The sequence below is a fragment of the Falco rusticolus genome, chromosome 8 (assembly GCF_015220075.1).
Source record: "Falco rusticolus isolate bFalRus1 chromosome 8, bFalRus1.pri, whole genome shotgun sequence".
NCBI lineage: Eukaryota > Metazoa > Chordata > Aves > Falconiformes > Falconidae > Falco > Falco rusticolus.
The window spans coordinates 59,749,910-59,767,360 of record NC_051194.1 but is presented as its reverse complement, the minus strand read 5'-3'; the positions used below and the strand labels follow the sequence as shown (position 1 = coordinate 59,767,360).

General features: G+C 49.7%; 1 protein-coding gene across 5 annotated transcripts in view; it reads left to right on the top strand.

Moving 5' to 3' along the window:
• The first annotated feature begins 3,572 nt into the window (after positions 1-3,572).
• Positions 3,573-17,451, top strand: part of LOC119152552 (protein FAM207A-like) — a 28,642-nt gene continuing 14,763 nt past the window's right edge. The window contains exons 1-4 of one of the 5 annotated variants that reach the window (XM_037397987.1): positions 3,574-3,725; positions 5,317-5,425; positions 12,537-12,587; positions 14,379-14,816. In XM_037397987.1, coding sequence (XP_037253884.1) covers positions 3,606-3,725; positions 5,317-5,425; positions 12,537-12,587; positions 14,379-14,473 — 375 coding nt within the window. In that variant the 5' untranslated portion in view covers positions 3,574-3,605 and the 3' untranslated portion in view covers positions 14,474-14,816. Of the gene's footprint in view, positions 3,726-5,316; positions 5,426-12,536; positions 12,717-14,378; positions 14,817-17,451 lie in introns of those variants that run through there. The other 4 variants (XM_037397990.1, XM_037397988.1, XM_037397986.1 and 1 more) reach the window with 4 other exon arrangements.

The following is a 17,451-nucleotide window of genomic DNA, read 5'->3' as shown; positions in this document are numbered from 1 at the left end:
GAGCGGTGACCGTGTGAGGGCGTTCCCCGCCCAACCCAATCAGCCCCACTCAGGCTGGCCAAAGCCCTGCCGAAGCATCCCACCCTGCAGGGCTGGGGCTCATCTCCCCCCTGGGCCACACCCTGGGGTCTGCAACCCTCCCGCTGCACCTGTGGTAGGGACTCTATCCAAAACTCGCCCTTTTTGCCCCACTTTTAACCTTTCACAGAACTGCCAGGGCCTGGCTCAGTCCCCCAGTGAGCAAATTAAGCTGGCAGGGGGGGAAACTGGTTCCTTTGGGAGTTATGGGTAGCCCCTGGGTGCGGAGAAGGGGAGCTGGCTCCCCCCAGGCTCTGTGTTGGGCTCGCTGCTGGGGTAGGGAGGCCTCCTCGCTTGGCAGAGGATGCCAGCACCATTCTCACTATGGCACAGCTGTGTGGTTTGTTTTTTGAAGCAGCCTTCAAATTTTGTTGTGCAGACTGCAATAACTCCTCCTACCCGCAAACAGTATTTCCCTGAGCAGAGAGGAGCCGGCTCCTGGCAAATATCTCTTAATCTCCTCAGGGCATTAAAGTAAAAAATAGAAGTAATTTAGAAAATATACAGGATTGTAGCTTTTTTAAAAAGATAATTAATGTGAAGTTTTTGTTAATTGCTTTATAGGTTCCCCTTCCAGCTAGCCAATGTTGAGTGGCCATAATACATTAAAAGACATCAATGCAGTTCACCTGCTGCTGTCTCACGCTTATGGAGCCAGGTTTATTTTTGCAGCAAGCAAAGAAAATCAGCAGAAAAATTAGCAGAAAACTAGCAGAAAAATTCTGAGCCCTGATGAATGTTCCATGGGTTAGCGTGTTTATTACAGATGACAACAGAGCTCTGGCCTGGTTTCATCACAGCCAGGCACTGGGTGTAGTGAGAAAGCATCAAAGCGACGCTTGCAGCAGGATGGGAGCGCTGCAGCAGCTATGGCCTGGCTGGCGTGGGACACGGCGGGGATCAAGCCCAGGGATGAGCCTGCTGAGAGCTGGGGTGCCCAGCACAGCGTGCTTGGAAAGCCCAGGTGGCTACAGCTGGATGCTGCAGAGCAGCTCCCAGCCCTGGCCCGGGTAGGCTGGGACACATGAAGCTGGGAAAGCTGGTGGGGCTTCCTGCCAGCATTGCCGGTTGCAGATCTGGGGGAAGGAAGTGTGCTTGAGTGAGATGAGTTGTAGTCATTTTTCCTTTTGTATTGCACAAGGCCCTCGTCAGGCTGCTCTTTTCTCTTATTTCATTGGCTTTGTCAAACCGCTCTGCTCCCACTGACAAAAGGTCGAGGGAAAGGGGTGGGAAGGCTGGGATGGAGCGGTGGGAGCAGAGCGGGTGTGCTATGGGTCCTTGCAGCCCAAAGCTGAAACTCACTGGCATTCTCCCAGTTCGTCCCGAGCTGTTCTTCACACCCTCTTGCAGCTTTGGCCTGGAGTGGACATCCACAGCAAAGCACTGTCCCTAACAATTCCCTGGGGACCCTTAACACGTAGCCGTGCCCTATCTCCAGCATATCACTGTTTAGCCTGGTAGCTCGTGAGTCCTGGCTATTTACTACATGTATTAGCCAATGAGTAGTTACTCCTGACGCTGCGTCTGTGCTTTCACATGTCCAACATGTCCAAGCAGAAGCAAGTGAGGGCTGGAGCTAGCAGTGTGAGGATGCTCGTGTACATGCTCTCCTGCTTGCTAACCTCTGGCGCCTGCAAATCCCATGCTTCTTCGGGTGTGGGTTTCACCTGCTTGACATTTTAATCTTTGATACTTCCTGATTTGGGAACAACTTCCTGGTTTTTTTTAGAGGATGTCTTTTTGTTTCTGCATCTTATTTCTCCTTGCTGATGTTTAAGCCTGCCGCAGGTGAAGGGGGTGGGCATCCTTAAGTCGTAGCGTGTATGCTCCCCAACCCCACTGTAAGCATTGTAAGCTGTTAAACATTCCTTTTTCTATTTTATTTTAATGATTTTTATTAGTTCTCCTTTTTATTTTTACTAGAGTGGATTGGGTTTCCCCTCTTGCCGCCACTGACTGCGGAACTGTTGTGGTTTTTGCAGGATGCTCTTGAACAGCTGGGATGGGGAGCAGGGCATCCAGCTGGGCACTCTCAGAGCGCTTCCTCTCCAAGGTCATTGATGTTGGTGCTCACCCAGCCTACAGCAGAGTAATGGAAGTTTTCCCAGTGTTATTTTTTATCCCTGACCAACACTAAGTCTTCCCTGGTGTGTCCCAGCCGCTGCCATACTCCGCCTGAATGGGTGGCATGACGGGAGCAGGGATTTGGGGTGGCTGTGGGATGTCCATCCTCAGGTACGCTTGGTTGTGAACTGGACGTGGCATCTTTCCAAGCAGCATCACCTCTCCCTGCATTTCCCCATGTCCTTGGTACCCACGAGGGGGGCCACCAGCCAAGTCCTTGTGTGGCACAGTTTGCCTTGCACTCCCACGCTGCCCACGCCAATCCACACTCACCAACCCCTCAGCCGGGTGGAAGTGGCTGCTGCCCAGGAGATGGACGCATCCATGCTGGCCTTCCTGCTGGGAGCAGCCTGGCTTCCCCCAGCCTCACTCTTTTCATCCTCTGGCACGTTCTTGCTCGGCTGGCTACTAGCCAGGGCTGAACGAAGAACCTGGGGAAAAGGGAAAAAACCTTCAGTTGGTGTAGAGAAGCATGCGGCAAGAAGTTTGCCTTGCTTTAAGAAACCGGTAAGTGGTGAGCATGAAATTTGTCATTGTATTTTTTTATTGGGTTTTTTTTGGGGGGGTGTTCAAAAATCCAGTGGAAAAATGCTACCCAGGGTAGCCCCAAAGTGAGGGTAGGGATGCGGGTCCCTGGGGCTGCTCCCCAACGTCAGGCCCTGGGAAACACAGCTCAGAGCAGGACAGGCAGAGAAAGGCCAGCCGTAAAATGAAGACATATTAACCACGTATTAATTGTTGGGGCATTTTAAGAGCAAACCCACCGTGGTTCTCAAGGCTGGAGCTTTTTACTCACCTGGGGGGAGAAGCGGCTTTGCATCTCATCCCCTGGCGTGCGTGGGAAGGTGCAGGTCAGGTTTTGCCAGGGTCTGGGTCCACCCGTGGCAGCACCGTCAGACACATGCTCGGGCTCCACGGGGCTTGCCAGGTATCCTCTACGGATGGTGTTTCTGGGCAGGGAGTTTCAGAGCGCCATTTTCTGTCCTGCCGTGGCATCCTGGCCTCTGGCTAGTGCCACCGACAGGCCTCAGCTCTTCCAGGGGCTCACACCAGCCTTTATGGCAGCGTCTGGGTTTAACCTAAGCATGCCGATCGAACACCTTCCAGCAGTTTCCAGGCTCCAGGCTCCCTGCTCCACTGCCCGCCCGGAGGCCACGAAGCCCCCCCGGGCCGCCCACCCAAGCGACGCGCCACCATTACGCTTCAGAGTCACCACCGCGGAGCGGGCTGGCTGCGGCGGCCCCCGCGGCGCTCCCCGCGCTCAGCCGGCGGCGGGAGGGGGGGCACTCCCCGGTACCGCGCCGCGCCGGGGGCCGGCAGGGCCAGCCGTGGGCCCGCCCGGGCGGGGGCGGCCCCGGGGCGCGGCTCAGCCCGGCCCGGCCTCTTCCGCCGCGCCGCCCGCCATGGTGGGGAAAGCCAAGCGCCCGCGGCTCCACCGCGCCGCCCCCCGGCCCTGGCCCGCCCGGGATCCGCCACCGCTCCCGGGCCCCGGCCCGGGCTCCTGGGGCTCGGCGGCCGGCAAGGTAGCGGGGGCGGGCGGGCGGCGGGGCCGCCTCACGCGTGGGGGAACCAGAGCTCCGCCTCCCGGGCGCGGGCGGCGGCGGGCGAGGGGCGGGCCCGGCCCGGCTGGGCTGATGCGCCGGTCGCCCCCCGGGCCCCCCGCCAAGCACCCCCGGGGCGGCCCCTCCGGCTCACGGGACACCGCCAGGCCCCGCGCGGTGGCCGTCAGGGTGCAGGGCTCGCACGGGGTGTCAGTGCCGCGCCGGGCACCTGAGGACACCCGGTGGGACAGGGGTAGCTGGCGGGATCTCAGGGGATCGAGTGAGATCGTTTCCCCAAGGCCGGTCGCCTTTCCCCACTTAGAAGAGGCCTGTGACGCCTGCCACGCCGCCCTGCGGCCCTGTGCCTCGTCCCTCACAACGCTCGGCCGGGACACGGCTCCTCAGAGCGGGCAGGGAGGCAGACGGGGACCGGGGGCTCCGGGGCGCCCAGCGCAAGGCCCCACCCGTGTGCCGTGGGAGCCCCAGCGTGCCGCCACGGGGGTGCTGGTGGCCGCTCCGTGCCACCGGCCGTGGCTGTCAGCCTGTGCCACAGTCACCAGGCCTTTAGCATGCGGCGAGGGGAGCCAGCTCGGGGAGGTGGCAGTGACAGACCGTGCCACCACTGCTTCTGGTGTAGAAGGTGCCTTGTGCAGCGTTCCGTGGGGTGGCCTGGGTGCGGTACTGGGGATCGTTACCAGACAGTGTTGGCAGAGGAGGGGTCAGCGGCTGCTGGCCCGTTTTCGCAGTGGTTCCCTTCGGTTTCAGCTTAGGGCAGGTGGAGGTGAGCCGGCAGTTTATACACAAATCACTGAGGAGATTCAGACTGCATCTGTTTTCACCAGCACCGTTAAGAAGCAGTTCAGGTTCAAGCTGGGTGCCTCCCCCAGCCCCCTCGCAGCAAGGACGCAGAACAGCAGTAAATGATTTCTGTGCACCTACAGCTTTTCTCAGGAGTAGGCTGTGCCATATAAAACTCTATGCCACTCTGAAGTTATGTGTTGGTGCTGGGACATAGCTGCTGGCTAACATAATACGTTCTTCTAAGCCAAGCAGGGACACTACTGCAAAGCTTAGGACTTGCAGAGGTATTGTGTGCTTAAAGCAGCTAAATACTGAAGATTTGGTAAGTTGCTAGTAGTCACTGTATCTGCTTAATAACCATTGATTGAGGATTTAGGCACCTAATCTGCTCATCTGTTGCTTATCTGTAGTGTTATATACCTGTAATCTGGCTGTACCTAAGGATGCCTTTCACAGTTCTCCTAGGAGTAATACTTGAATTCACTTGAGTGAGGTGATGTTGGGTTGAGGTAGAGATCGATAGGAATAAAAGAAACAAAACATGACTATGTGAAACTTCTTTCTGTGTGGAGGATCCTGGTGGGGCCAAGCCAGTGGGGTGACTTACCTACCCCTGCCTGCTCAGGGGAGGCACCTACACGCTATCACTGGAGTGTGCGTCCTGCCTCTGGATGGTGCTGGGTTTGTTTTGTGGTTCTGGGGATGGTTTTTTTAATGAATGTTACCTGGTGGTATTTGTACTGACTCCTGCTTCATGTTTCTTTTGGATAAGGACTGGGACTTGTCATCTTCTGGTGTTTTTTCTGGGCTGAAGATTGACCCTGATACTCTAGTAAAGAAGCTTGACTTGGACTCCAGAAGCATCATCTCCTCGAGAACAGGTTTGTTGTATTTTGGATGAGTGGCATGTTCGGCTGTGAGCAAACACACTGGGGACTGTATTTGTGGTGGCTGTCAGAACCAGTCTAGGATAATCGAACCCAAACACAGCTCCCTGTGTTCCTGCAGAGGCTTATAGAAGTGGTTTCTGTTTGGGGTTGGAGGAGGCGGAAAGGCATGGGTGTGCTTAGCGCTCCCTAGGTGGGGAACTAGCTTCAGGCTACCTGATCCAGCTGGAGCCCCACCTGTGGGAAGTCCTCATGCAGCCAAAGGCTCCTGGCCCTCAGGAGCTGAGGGAACAGCAGAACCTGGCTGGTGACCTGGTTTGGCTACTTCTCTGGCTGCTTTTGCTTTTGCTTCACCAGCAGCTGCCATTCATACCAGTATTTTGTCAGAAAACTAGTTGCTTGTTGTGAGTCAGCTGTGTTTTACCCGCAGCAGCTTGATTACAGGCGGTTTTCTCCTCCTGTCGTTTGCTGTTGTCAGGTCCCTGGGCAGGAGAGTCAAGCTCACCCAGGGAGTATGGGGAGTCAGAGTGGCAGCAGGGAAGTGATGATAGAGGCATTTGTTTTCTGGTCCCAGCAAAGAAATGCTCCCTCTAACTGCTTAGCGGTAGGCAGAGCTCTGTATCAGAAACTAGATTTCACACCTCTAAATGAAAACTGATGGCACAGCAGTCTGTCCTGGTGCAGAAGATGTACGTGACTCCCAAATAACCTTGTTTGCAAACTAAATTGATTTCTTCTCTCCATGCAGATTAATATTGCTAAAATATTTTGTATTCATGTCTAGGGCTACAAACCCAGCAACCACCCAAGGGGGTAGGGGTTACCTGAGCAGTGGTGAGCCGAAGCAGCCGTAGCCCATTGGTCACAGGGTGAGGGAATGGGAAGGTTGTGTGAAGACACATTTGCTTGCCCTCTGCGCAGAAACCGTTGTGAAACGTATTGTTTTCGAAACACTGAGCTCATTGTTCGTAACTCTTGGGAGAAGGACTGTGTGTGCATATGTGTGTGCGTGTGAACATAACCATCTCTTTAATTAAATTAGACAGCATGTTGTTGAAGGCTGACAGCCTGCAATCCTAGCCTTTCATTGCAGGCTACAGCTGTACATGTCTGGTTTATAAATAGACCTGTGCTGCTGGTCCCTGTGCAGTGCTGATGATGCAGATGTGTGGTGCCTGCCTATGTTTAACCCTCTCCTGAGGCTGTGTGCTGGCTTCCTGCAGACAGTGATGCTGACCCCAATGCTTTGTGCTCCCTCGCACTTTCCAGATGATCAGCTAAAAATAGGTGTTCGGTTGGGGGCTCAAAACTGTGAATTCAATCGGGCAAAAAGTGATCTGATTTTTTTTTTTTTTTTAACTCTTCCCAAGCTGCTGTGCCCTTTCTTGTGGTATCAGTCTGCAGCCATGTGGAGGTTTTTTCATTATGGAAATCAACTCATTTTTTTGTGTTAATTCAGTGGGCTGTAACTAGGCTGTGTATACAATGCAGACACGCTGGCGTTAGGAAAGAGATTCTAGGCAGAAGTGCTTTGTCTCCTGGGATCTCTCTTCAGCAGGATACTCAACTTTACTCCAACCCTCCCCCTCCTTTCTCCCATCACCCCTTAGCTCAGTGCACAGGGTGAGAGGGCAGGATTCTCCTACACATTGTTATTTTAAGATTTAATAGCAAGGCAAAAAAGTGTTTCTCTCCCACTTGGTTTTCAAGCTCTGAGAAGGTCAACTTGGTAGACTGTAGGTAGGCTTTCTCTCTCTCCTGTGCTTTTCACAGGTGAAGAGGATTTTTTAAATTTCTTTTTCTGGTAAGGATGCGATGTGGCAGTTGAGAAAGCTGGTTTGTTTGTCCTCCCTCTGTGTGTGTGCAGGCATGCTTCACATTACCTAAGATTGCTGATACCTCTGTGTTTTGTGTTTGTGTCTGGCCTTGTGGTGTGACACATTAGGGAAAGCCAGGAAGAATTATTTGCAGGTTTTAAAGAGGCTTGCAGGGCATGAGTGAAACAAGGGACGGGTTACAGGGCTTGGACCTGACAGGAAGCACTCTGATGAATTACCAAGCCCAAGGGGCAGCTGTGGGATTTGACTGTTGTCTCTCTTAGACCTTGCATCCCTCTGCTTCAGGGAAGTATAGTTCCCAGAAAAGCCAGCATCTCCCTCTGTGCTTCCACACCACTGCAGCTTGGTCAAAGGTGTCTGCAAAAGATACTTCCGGGTAAAACATTAGACCTTTCTACTACTATTCTGCCTCTGTTTCTTTCTGCACTTGGGCTTTCACATTTTGGCTTTGTGCTTGAACTGGGGGACCAAATGGTCTTGGCGGAGTCCAACCACCAAAGCTATGCGAGCCGGAGTGCTCTCTAACAAATTCTGAAGCTGTCAGATGTGGAGCTGGCCCAGGATACATTGGGTTGTGAGATTGCTTGCTGCTGGAAAAGGAAGAAGTGATGATGTTGTGTTGTGGCTCCACCTGTCAGCACACCCCCTCCTGTTTAACAGGAGGCAGAGAGGTGACGTTTTGAATTCATTGAATTATTTGAGGTACCTGTAAAATTGACTGATAGTGGCAAATGAAAAACATCCCTTGTGTACTGAATTTTTACACTGTGCTTCATTCTACAGGTCTGGTCTCTGCCAATTAAAATCTAGTCTGAGGAAGAATTTGCAATTGGGTTAGATTTTAGAAGATGTCAGCCTGGAGCTCAACAGTGGTAAAAAAGCAAATTGGCTGTTGAGAAGTAGGAAAAAAAGAGAATGACCTGGAGAGTGTTGTTATGCTCCATAAATAAATCCATGGTGTGTGCTGCTATGTATGGCTATGTGTGGCCCTGGTCCTCTCATATCAAAAAAGATGTAGCAGGCCAGCAAAGGTTCAGAGAAGGGCAGAAAGGCTGCTCAGAGGCCTGGGATGCCCGTTTAGATGTTCCTAAAGCAAAAGCAGTGGGCTCTTCATCTGGGGGAGGGCAGCGAGGCAGGGTGTGGTGGAAGCCTGGAAGCTGCATGGTGAGGGAGGGTTGCTGCAGCTGTCTGCTGTCCCTTCTGCTGCAAAGCTGTAGCAGATGGTAGACACACACTTGAACAAGACATTTTGTGTCTCACGTGGCGAATTCTGTTCTGAACTCTGCAGCCATCTGTGATGTGAGTGCTGAGCACTTCTGTGGGTTCAGAAATAGGCTGCACAGGTTGATGGAGGGGGCCATCAGGGTTTCTTATCGCAAGGACTCATCAGGTGTGGGACGTGCAGGTGGAGTGTGGTGGCTCTGCTCTTGCTGAGTCTTGGGTGGAAAAATTGAAGGGTATCAAGTCCTGGAAATGGATTGTGGTGATGCAACAGGACTGGCGACAGGTTCCCCCTGCCCTGGGCGTTGGTCTGAAATCCCACGAGGTCCCTATATGCAGCACAGAGAGGCAGCTGGGGGGCTGTGTGGTGGCTCAGGCCACCAGGATGTGCAGGGTAGGGACACAGGCTGCACCAGGGCAGTATGGGGCAGCTGGGGCAAGAGGAGGGCCCAGACCAGCCGTGGGGCTGGGTGATGTGCTAGGGGCTAACTAAACAACAGCAGAGTATGGTTGCTTCCACATGATGAAAAGCTTCATCTGGTAGACTTGCTTTGGTGTGCCAGGGCCAGAGGGGTGCAATCCTGTAGGAAACCAAGTCACTGTTGCGCTGGAGCTTGGGGGCTATTGCCTGTAGCCACCAATGAGAGAGGAGACCTCTCTCTCTGCTTTCCTTCCCCCCCTTACTTTTCCTCAGTTTGTGACCAGCTTTTGCTGCTCTTTTGGCTGTGGTTATTCTGAGGGACAGGGTGCAGCACAATACATAAGCTGGAAAGTTCAGCATCTATAGCAGGGTTAGCATCTTGGTTAACACAAGTGGTTTGTCTATGCCCACACAGGTGTGTGCTGGGGCTGAAAAGAGATGGAAGGAGGCTGTTTGTTTTGAGAGAATAAACAGGTGGTGTTGGTTCCTGCCAACTGAAAGCCTCATTTCTCTGAGGATTCCTGGTGTGTCTGGTGGAGGCAGGGTGCTATGTCAAAGTATCTGCTGCTCTCATGGTAGTTGTCTCGTTGCTTCTCTTAGTTACGAGGCTGATCCAGCACGCTTCTCGTGATCGGTGCAAGGTACCAGCCTAGGCTGTTCTGGCATCACTAATTCTTGCGGTATGAGAGGGAGAGGGTGGGACTGTAATAAAATGTGTCACCAAAATGGAATTCATTTTATGCAGTTGTGACGGTAGAAAGGCAGTGGTCTAAAATGGAAAGTATTTTAATACAGGGAGCTCTGAGCCATGCCATACTGTGAAGCAGACCTGCTGCCCACTTTCTCCTGCTCTGCTTCTTTAATAATTCTTCTTTAATAATTAGCTCATCTTAACACCAGATTCCAGATGATTTCCACATGCTCGTAGGTAACAAAAGCCAGCAACATCACTGTGAACACTGGAGTTTAAGTCCATGAGTTAACTCACTTGTTTAGTGATTGCTTCCTATCAGTGTAGTTTACTTAGCCACTGACGTAATGTAAATCAAATGCTTTGCCATAATCTAATCCACACAAGGACTTCTGTTACTAGTGTGAGTAAATAAATCTCATCTGGGTGAGCCTCTGTAGCGTGGGAATTAAATGTTTCCAACTAAGTCAGAAATAATGGCCTGTCATATGGGGCCTTCTATCTATTTTTTTTTTTTTTTTTTTGCTTTAGCTTTCCTTCCTCAGTGTTTGCTCCTTGAAGCAAGGGCCTGTTCAAGTGTGGCTCTGGCAAACCATTTGCCTGGGAATGTCCTTTTTGGTTTTTTCTTTTTGGAGTGGATGATGAACCAGTTGTGGAATGATATCAACAACTGGACTGGCAGCTTCCTGCTTTATTTTCAGCTTCTCCAGAAAGGAATTTTGACAAGATGTGTTGTTGAAAAAGTAAAAGTGCAACAGCCACAAGCGCTCCCACTTCAGAACTGCTTGCAAAACCTTAGCTTGTCGCCTTGATTTCTGAGGTTGTGGCAAGAGTAGCTTTTCCTGCACTTTGCTATAGCTCCTTCTGCGCTACTAGTGAGCCAAGAAAATCTGAAACATAGATTAAAACGATTTGCTGCCTCTGGTCCTAGATCAGTTAAGGGTTCTTAAGGAGACTGTAAGGTCTACGAGAAGGTAGGTTTAGATTGGATGTAGAGGCATTTTGTTTATAATGTGGGTGGCGAGACACTGGAACAGGTTGTCCAGAGAAGCTGTGGATGTCCCATCATTGGAAGTGTTCAGGAGTGGGTCAGATGAGGCTTTGAGCAACCTGATCTAGTGAAAGATGAAAAGGGGATTGGATTAGATGATCTCTGAAGGTCTCTTTCAACCCAAACCACTGTGTGAGTCTAGGTTTCCATACATTAGCCTGAACGGAAATTGTGCAAGGTGTTGCTGTTGCTGAAGCCTTGACCCAGACAACTGTATGCAAAGCTATAGGGGAGTTTCAGGCATGCATGCTGCAGTATAGTTATAGAATCTTAGAAAAGTTTTGGTTGTAAAAGACCTTTGAGATTATAGAGTCTAGCCATTAATCTTAGTGCTGCCAAGTCCACCGCTAAACCATGTCCCTAAGTGCCACATCTATGTAAGTACCTCCAGGGATGGTGACCCCCCCACTTCCCTGGCCAGCTTCTTTGAGTTTCCCTTTGTATTTTGAGAGCTTTCATCCTGTGATGACCAGGACTGTCTTGCAGCATGGGTTCCTCTGTCAGTGACATAGAGGGGAGTAGAGGAGTGACATTACTGAGTATTCGACAAAGAAAGAAGTCCCTTTTCCTCCTGAAGAAACGTGGAGACAGGAGAGGATAAAAATCAGGCCAAGAAGGAACCTGACAGCTTGGAGTTGTTGGAGTCTGCAGGCTGTCTACAGGCTTGCTTTTTCGCTTTAGGTACTCTGGGAGTTCCTTTTGTTACCAGGCCTCCCTCTGCAGAGTCACTGACTATGCCTTTCTGGTTTGCAGCTCAGCTTCTGCTTTTGGTGTTCCAAATCTGCTGTGTCTGTCATGTATCTGCTTCTCGTTGGGCTCTGCAGCCACTTGTCCAACTCTGTTCTCCTTTTGTAGCTTCAAACGAGAAGCAGAAAACCTATGGTTGGTTGGCATCGTGGTCCTGCCATGGGACCATGCACACACTTCATGTGAAATGATTTGCTTTCCTGTGTTTTAATGGGTGGTGTGGCAGAATCCAAAGACATCTCCTTTTCTAGCATTGCTGTGCCTGCAGTGTCTGGACTCATGGTTACCACTGCGGTGGATCCACTGTTGTGTTGCTTGGAGAACTGCAGCTGTGGCCGGTCCCCCATTGCTCTTCAGGAGCTCTGACAAAATGCAAATCTGTGTGTCCTGTAGTTTATTCCTGTCAGCTGGTTGGATTTCTGCTTGTTTGTGGCCTTTAAATATTATGGTTCTTCCTTTCCTGTCCCCACCCCAATTGCGTTGCTCTGTGAAATGCTTCTGTGCCAATCCCAGAGTTGTGCTGTTGGTAGGAGCAGGTTGTTTCTGCAGGGAAGATGTTTGCTGTGTTACCCTGCAGAGTGTGGTGTGAGTGCCCTCCTGCCGTGTCTAATCTTAGTGCTGTGCATTTTCTATGTGCAGATTTTTGGTGATGTGAATTGGTACGAACAGGATTGAGACGTTGGCAGCCTTCCCACTGTGTACATTGTGATCCTTTCCTTCACCTCCTGCACAGCGTGCTGCCTGCCACGTTGTGTAGTCCCCTTCAGCTGTGCCTGCCTGGGTATTGTGCAGTGCCTGGCCTCATGAAGCTGGAGGTTTCCTGTTTGGTTTTTTTGTTGTTTTGTTTTGTTTTGTTTTTTTTCTTTTCTGGCATGGTGGAGTGTTTAGTAATTGAAAGATTAAAAAAAAAAAATAATCCTGCTGGGTTTAATGAACGCATCCTTTCTGAATATCGGTTTTAAGCTTTTGATGCTTTTTCTTAATGCGGTACTTTTAAATCTGCTTGTGTTGGTCATTCACCGTGTCCCTGGTGTGCAAAGCTGCTGGATCTTCCGGATTTTGCTGCTGTCACTTTTCTTCGGCATTTAATTCTGTGCTGGCAGCTGTCACACCTGTCTTGTGTTTGTTTTGTGCAGGGTGCCTTTCTCAAGCTGTTCCCCACCATAACACTCTTCAGATGGAAAGGGGTGAGAACGATTTGCTCTGCAAACTGAGGATGACAGAGAAGGGCCTGTGAGGAGTGGCTGTAGCATCTCCAGTGTGTGTGTAAAATGTGACGTGTTGTGCTAGTCCAAAATGACAAGATGTTCCTGCTCCATCTGTCTTTGTTATTAGCTGCCCAGGCTTTGGTCTGTGTGAATTTTGGGAGCATTGAAATGCTCTCTCTTAAGCTGGTTTAACACCTTCAAAAATCTCTACTTGGCACATAGATGCAGCCCTAGGAGGAGCAGCTGTTTGAGCTGGGATTTCTCACTTTCATGGGTGGGGACTGGATATCAATATGGCTTCAAAACAGGGCACCCAAGCTCCATTAAAGGAGCCTTCAGCTAATGCAGCTTGGATAAAGCTCAGCCTTGAAGTGGTGTTCCCAGCCTGTCCCACTCATCTGCTGCCCCTGATGCGCGTGGTGGCGGTGGCTGCTTTTTGTGGCCTTGGGGCACACAGGGTAGCTCTGCATGTCCCTTGCCTCTTGCCCCACAACAGGCTGAGAATGACACGTGGCAGTGGACATCCAGCCTTGAGTAGAGACCAGCTCCCCTTCTCTGCGCAGGCTTGAGGGATGGGGGGAGAAGGGCTTAGAAAAGCCAGCAACTGTTTTGGCAGTTCCTCATTTCTCTTGTAGACTCTTATCTCTTGTATCTTCAACCACCCAGCAGACATGAATAATCTAAGTGTAACCACCTTCAGCCCTGAGGACTTTCCCAGGGCAGGCGTGGGCTGCATACCTCTCTCCTTTGTGCTTCTCTCCTTCCTACCCACCTACTGTAGGTGTAGGGTGGCTGTGTCCTTTGTGTACCGTGCATAGGTCAAGGATGTGTCCCAGGAGTGGCATGTGCAGGTTTTAAGTCAAACTGCAAACTTCCCTCTGTAAGCTGGTGTTTTCTCAGATGTCATTCATGGAAGTGCTTGAAACCTCCAATAAAAGAATTTGCAAGAAAGGAAAAAGTCCTGGGAGAGGGGAAATGCTGAGTGGGGGTTAAACAGCTGAAGTCATACTCTTTACCTCTCCCCACAGTCCCAAGGTTAATGACTTGGCAGCCAAAAATAGCTGTGAAGGATGCTGTATGTGTCTTTATTATATTAACTGGGGGAGCGGTTCTTCTGCCTGTTTGCAGAAGCACAGTTGAAAAACCATTGCTCACTTCCATGCCTTGAGCTGAGCTGTAACTAACCCTTTCTATCACTGTACCCTGACTGGTGTGACATGCCATAGCGAGAGCCTGAACTGGTGTTGCTGAATGGGAGGAGGCTGACCCTGCCAGGAGGCCTGCGGTCCCAGCTGAGCACCGAGTGGCATTGCGCAGGGGCCAGCCACATCACTTTCTTGCATAGCAGCAAGCAGAAAACTTGAACCTCCTGGAGAAGGAATGCTGCTAACTTTTGATAATGCAGTATACCACTTCATTAATAGGTTTACAGACTTGGTTGTAGCTGAAAATAACTTTTATTTCATGCTTAGGGCTACTGGCAGGCTGCTTTTGAGTGTGGATGGGAGCTCCTGTAAGGAGACCATGCCATAGCTTGCAGCAGAAAGCAGAGAGCAGGTGAAGAGCTTGGAAGGGTATGTGCTAGCCTGATTGGCAGAGCAAGGCTGCATCCAGGATAGCCACCCTGGAAGTTCAATAAGGTAACAGCTAGCATTTTACCATACCTGGATAAATTGCTATAGGTGGCAGTTTAACATACATTCCTTCTTCCTTGCTTTCTGGCTGAAAACTGGAAAAAAAAAGTATTTGTTTTCTTGACTGTGTCGTTAGGAGCTGCTCTTACCTTGAGAGTGCCAGATGACCTTGTAAGGGCAGTTTCGGTGAGTGTTTTACAACAGGCTGTTATAAAGCTTCACTGTGTTTGAAAGGAGCTCCAGTAGCAGTTTGTGGTATGTGAAACCTATCCAGTGAGGTCAGATGAGAGTCTGTAGGAAGCCTCAAACAGAAGACTCTATGTTGCAGCAACTCACCTTGAAGCCAGGCGGCTTTTCTGTTGCTTTGGTCCAAAGGATGAAAATGAGTGGGGACCATGCTTCAAGAGTCAAGTTGACAAAGTTCTTCAGCAGAGGTGAACAGCTGTGTGGACTGCTTGAAATGGAGGACCATGACCTGCTGTTGGTAGCTTCTAGGAGAATTTGGAGTGGGAGTCCTACGAAAGCTAAAGATATTGGTGCCTTAAATAAAAATAATTTTTTAAAAAGTAAAAAATCCACACTGCTTAGAATTACTTTAACGATTTTTTGTCCGGGAAGCGTGGTGCTGGCTGTGAGAATAGCAGTATGAAACTCCACTTTATAATTAGAGTCAGTGCAATTAAATGGAAAGAGCTAAATTAGTGTCTGAAACTTGCACGGCTTCAAGTGCTTTGACTTCCCTTCTGGAGAGAGACCAATTCCATGTTGTGAGTGCTTCCTGCCAGATCATGGGAATCAGTTGTGTTAATATTTATGGAAGTAATTAGCGCTTTTGTTGTCCTCTCCCTGTAGCTGTGGCTAAGTCCTTGTTCTTAAAATTAACATTTTTATATTAAAAAAATTCCTCCAATTAGCAAGTGGTCATGGATACTGAGCACTACACAAACACAGTAACATTTTCCAGAGTGCCTGAAGCTGCCAAGATGTTTTCAGCCTGCTCCAGGGAGAGGAGGCTGTCAGTAGTGGGAAGAGCTTGAAATGAGTCTTGAAACGACGCGTCGGATCCCTGTAACTTCTTATTGTGGTTGGTTGCTGTGCCTGTGCCTGCTGTGTAACGTAACGTTCACCGCTAGCGATGGTGGAAGGTACATGCCTGCCCTGGAGCAGCCTTTACATGTGGCTCTGTGGGCTGTGTTGAAGCTGGGTGGCTGAGGAGGAGGGTGGGCCTCAGCGAGGAGCTGGGGACTCCTTTGGTGAGGCTTCCAAGGTGCTGCTCTGTGCTTTTGCAAAGCACTCTTCCGGCCTTTGTAAAGGTTGAGTGCTCAACCATGTGCTTTTTAGGTCAAATGTGCCAGTCCCTTGTGCACTGAAGGGCTTGCTGAATCTGGGGCCACTAACCGTGCCTTCCTGGTTAGGCATGATGGGGCATGGTCTTTTGTATGTCACGCCATGTCTTGCTCCGTGATTATGATTCCCAAAGCTTTAAAAGGATACTAATCTACCCTGGTATTCTCCTGCTAAATCAGTTTAAAATAGTCAGACATCCTTACTTACAGAAAAATAGATCAACCCTGCTTAGGAAAGTACTGAAGCTGCAGTGTTATAAAAGAGGGTTATGAACTGAAATCCATGCCTTTGCTGTTCTAATGTTACAGCTTTGGCATAATCAAGTTATAAAATTCTTAAATGCTGCAAAGAGAGAGGAGGCACAGTTGTGCACTGAGGGCAAAGATACCACCCAGCACCAGTCCTGGTAATGAAAACCTCTCGTGGGGCATGAGAGGAGCAGTTTTAACACTGTGTGAATTGAAGGAGTGAGTCCCGAGAGGGATGAAGAAGCGCTTGTGGAGAGGGCGGATTGACAGCTCTGGAAGTTAGAGCCCTTCCCTTGTTACCACCATCGGTATGGAGTTGTGTCAAGCTGTCAAACATATTTCTGAAATGTGCATCCTGGGAGTTTAATATTTAATAGACGTTCTATTTAGAGAATTGGTAGATGCTGGTAGAGGGTGGATGAAAGGTCTCCTTCTGTGTTGCCACTTCTGACTTGCCTTGACTAACTTTTGGGGTGCGGAAAAAATTCAGCCTCTTTCCTCCACTAATACCCCTGGGAAATGCCCATGTGAGGAAGGTTATTTTGCTTGGGTATTTTTTCCAAGGACTTCTATGCTAAGATTGTCATCTACATAATTCAGATTTCTGATTTACTGAGAGATAAATTTCTGCCCTACTGATGTAGCCCTTATCTGAACTACAGGCTGTGTATTTAATGGTAGATCTTTCAAAAGCTGATGTCTATAATTCAGACTAAGTGGGATCTATAGTGTTATTCTATGTAAGTTATGCTTTACTGAAATAGTAGCAGGCCTGGCTTGCCTGAGGTTTTCTTTTTTGTTTTTGTTTTTAAAATTATATGGTCTGTTAATAGGGGCACAGATAATCTGTAATCCTTCAGTTATAGTACTAATGGCCCATAATTACATGGCCTGTAAAAATTGTGGGAAAACATGATACTCTCCTGGAGCCAACTCCTCCTCTCAGGCCACCACTGATTGCAGTGCACACTTAAGAAATAGTATGCCGAAAGCCATTCTGCTCAGGGGATCCTTGGGATGCAGAGTTATTCAAAGAGTCTTTGTGAGCAACTTGTGCACAAATGTTTTCTCTACACTTGGGTAAAACTGTGTACCAGGACATGTTTGCCCCCTTTAGTGCTTCAAAAGTGACATTATTGACGCTCGTATGTGGCGTAACTGGTAACAGCACATAATTTGGGTTTAGCTTTTGAGTCAAGTGGTTTACAGAAAGGAAGTCAGTTTTGGGGTGCTTTTTTGGTTGTTTTTTTTTTTTTTTAAACATTGTCTAAGCTAAATATAGGAAAGACTATGCAAGGATTAAATGCAGTGGGTACTGAAACACTTGGGTTGTTTGAAATGGTAATTTGGATAGGTTTAGATTGAGCTGGCAGTGTTGCAAATATGCTGTGAAGCTAACCACAGAAAATGGATCCTGCAGGAGAACAGGCTATCCAAGAAGATGTTTGAGCAAGGCGTGGCTCTCAGCTGGAAGGTATTCTTGGAAGCATTGCATTTAGTGAGACTGTTAACCAACTCCAATAAAACATGGTGTTTCAGAGAGCCCTGGCAGGATAATGGGGCACACAAACTTGTTTCTGGGCCCCCTGGTACTGCGCATGGAGGACACACAGA